The sequence below is a fragment of the Pundamilia nyererei genome, unplaced genomic scaffold, assembly GCF_000239375.1.
Source record: "Pundamilia nyererei isolate P.nyererei 1_Seehausen unplaced genomic scaffold, PunNye1.0 scaffold01983, whole genome shotgun sequence".
Taxonomy (NCBI): domain Eukaryota; kingdom Metazoa; phylum Chordata; class Actinopteri; order Cichliformes; family Cichlidae; genus Pundamilia; species Pundamilia nyererei.
In genome coordinates this window covers 2,975-4,446 of record NW_005189384.1, presented here as the reverse complement: position 1 = coordinate 4,446, position 1,472 = coordinate 2,975, and the positions used below count along the sequence as shown (strand labels likewise).

At 39.6% G+C, this 1,472-nt stretch overlaps 1 protein-coding gene across 1 annotated transcript in view; it reads left to right on the top strand.

The window, feature by feature from the left end:
- Positions 1-20: 20 nt before the first annotated feature.
- The window catches only part of smndc1 (survival motor neuron domain containing 1), a 4,326-nt gene continuing 2,874 nt past the window's right edge, over positions 21-1,472 (top strand). Inside the window, 3 exon segments of the mRNA XM_005755581.1 lie at positions 21-39; positions 42-204; positions 666-827. Coding sequence (XP_005755638.1) covers positions 21-39; positions 42-204; positions 666-827 — 344 coding nt within the window.

Genomic DNA, 1,472 nt, shown 5'->3' with positions numbered 1-1,472 from the left:
ACTGTTAACTATATTTTCTGATGGAGAATGAAAATCTGATTTCCTTTTATGTATTTTGCAGGAAGTCATTGATTTGACAAAAGACCTCCTGACCTCACAGCCGGCAGAGACTGTTGCCAAAACAAGTGGCTCGGACACAGTTCCTGTGAAGCATGGCTGGAAAGTGGGAGACAAGTGTCTGGCTATGTGGAGTCAGGACGGACAGTGAGTGTCAGCAGCCTCTTTAAATGAAAACATTATGTGTGTCCACATACTTTTTATAGCGCTGCAATTTAAACCCTCATCTGATTTGTAGTAGCTGTTTTATTATTTACTTTATTATTTTTGTAGATGCATGTTAGTCGCACATGTCAAGTACCTACATTTCCAACTGTACTTGTTCAGTGAGTCAAGGAAATGAGATTATTTATACTGATATGGGACAGCATTGTAAAAACAATATTATAAGCAACAATTTTAGATTTAAATCCACACATTTAGCCATGTTCAAGGAAACAAGTGTACAGTTTTTTTTTATAAATATATATTGTAAAAATGGAAAATGGTGTAAGATGTGTAGTTGTATTTAACAGACAGATTATATGTTAGTTTTAGGCTTTACTTATAAAGTAGAGCTGGCGTTTTTGGCTCATACTCACCTGCTTACAGACGGGATTTTTTTGCAGGATTTATGAAGCGGAGATTGAGGAGATAGACCGAGACAACGGCACTGCAGCCGTTACCTTCACTGGATATGGGAATGCTGAAGTGATTCCTCTACAGAACCTCAAGGCAGTAGAGGAAGGAAAGCTTTTGGAGGAGGATGGGAGTATGAAGCCAAAGTCGAGGTATGAACAAACTCTTCTCTAACTCACTCAGTGAAACTCTGTGCATATAAAACTGAACTTAAATCAAGGACAGGAATGGGAACAACTGTAATCAACCATACGGACAATTCAGACACAATTAAATGATTTAAAGCTTTAGAACTAACAACACAAGAACTTTGAAGAATTGGTGCTGCATAACTCAAAGTGATTGAAGCCAAACTTAGCTTAGCTCAGTGGTTCCCAAACTTTTTTTTGCTGGGCCCCCCTTTGTTTTACAAGAATAGACAGGGGGAACAAATCGTGGCAGGATGAGCCTGATATTATTTGTATCCCGCTGTAACTTTACTGTATAAAGAGCTAACATCTCCAAAATGTCCAGAGTAGTTAGTCATTACAACAAGTGTTTGTGAACTAAAAATCAAGAATGTGGGATACTGTTTGTCTGTGATTTGAAGAGCCCAGCGCGTGCTCCCGACGCAAGGGAAACCAATTCTGCCGTTGAGACCTACCTTAGCACTTGTGCAGGTGAAACGAAAGGGTAGATATGCTTCACCATATTTTCTAGTCTTTGGCTAAGAATGAAGTTGGTTTGGAAACATATTCAGCGATGCTTCATCTCCTGCTTTGCGTTTCTGTGGGCGCCCCGTACTAGCAGTGTCCAAG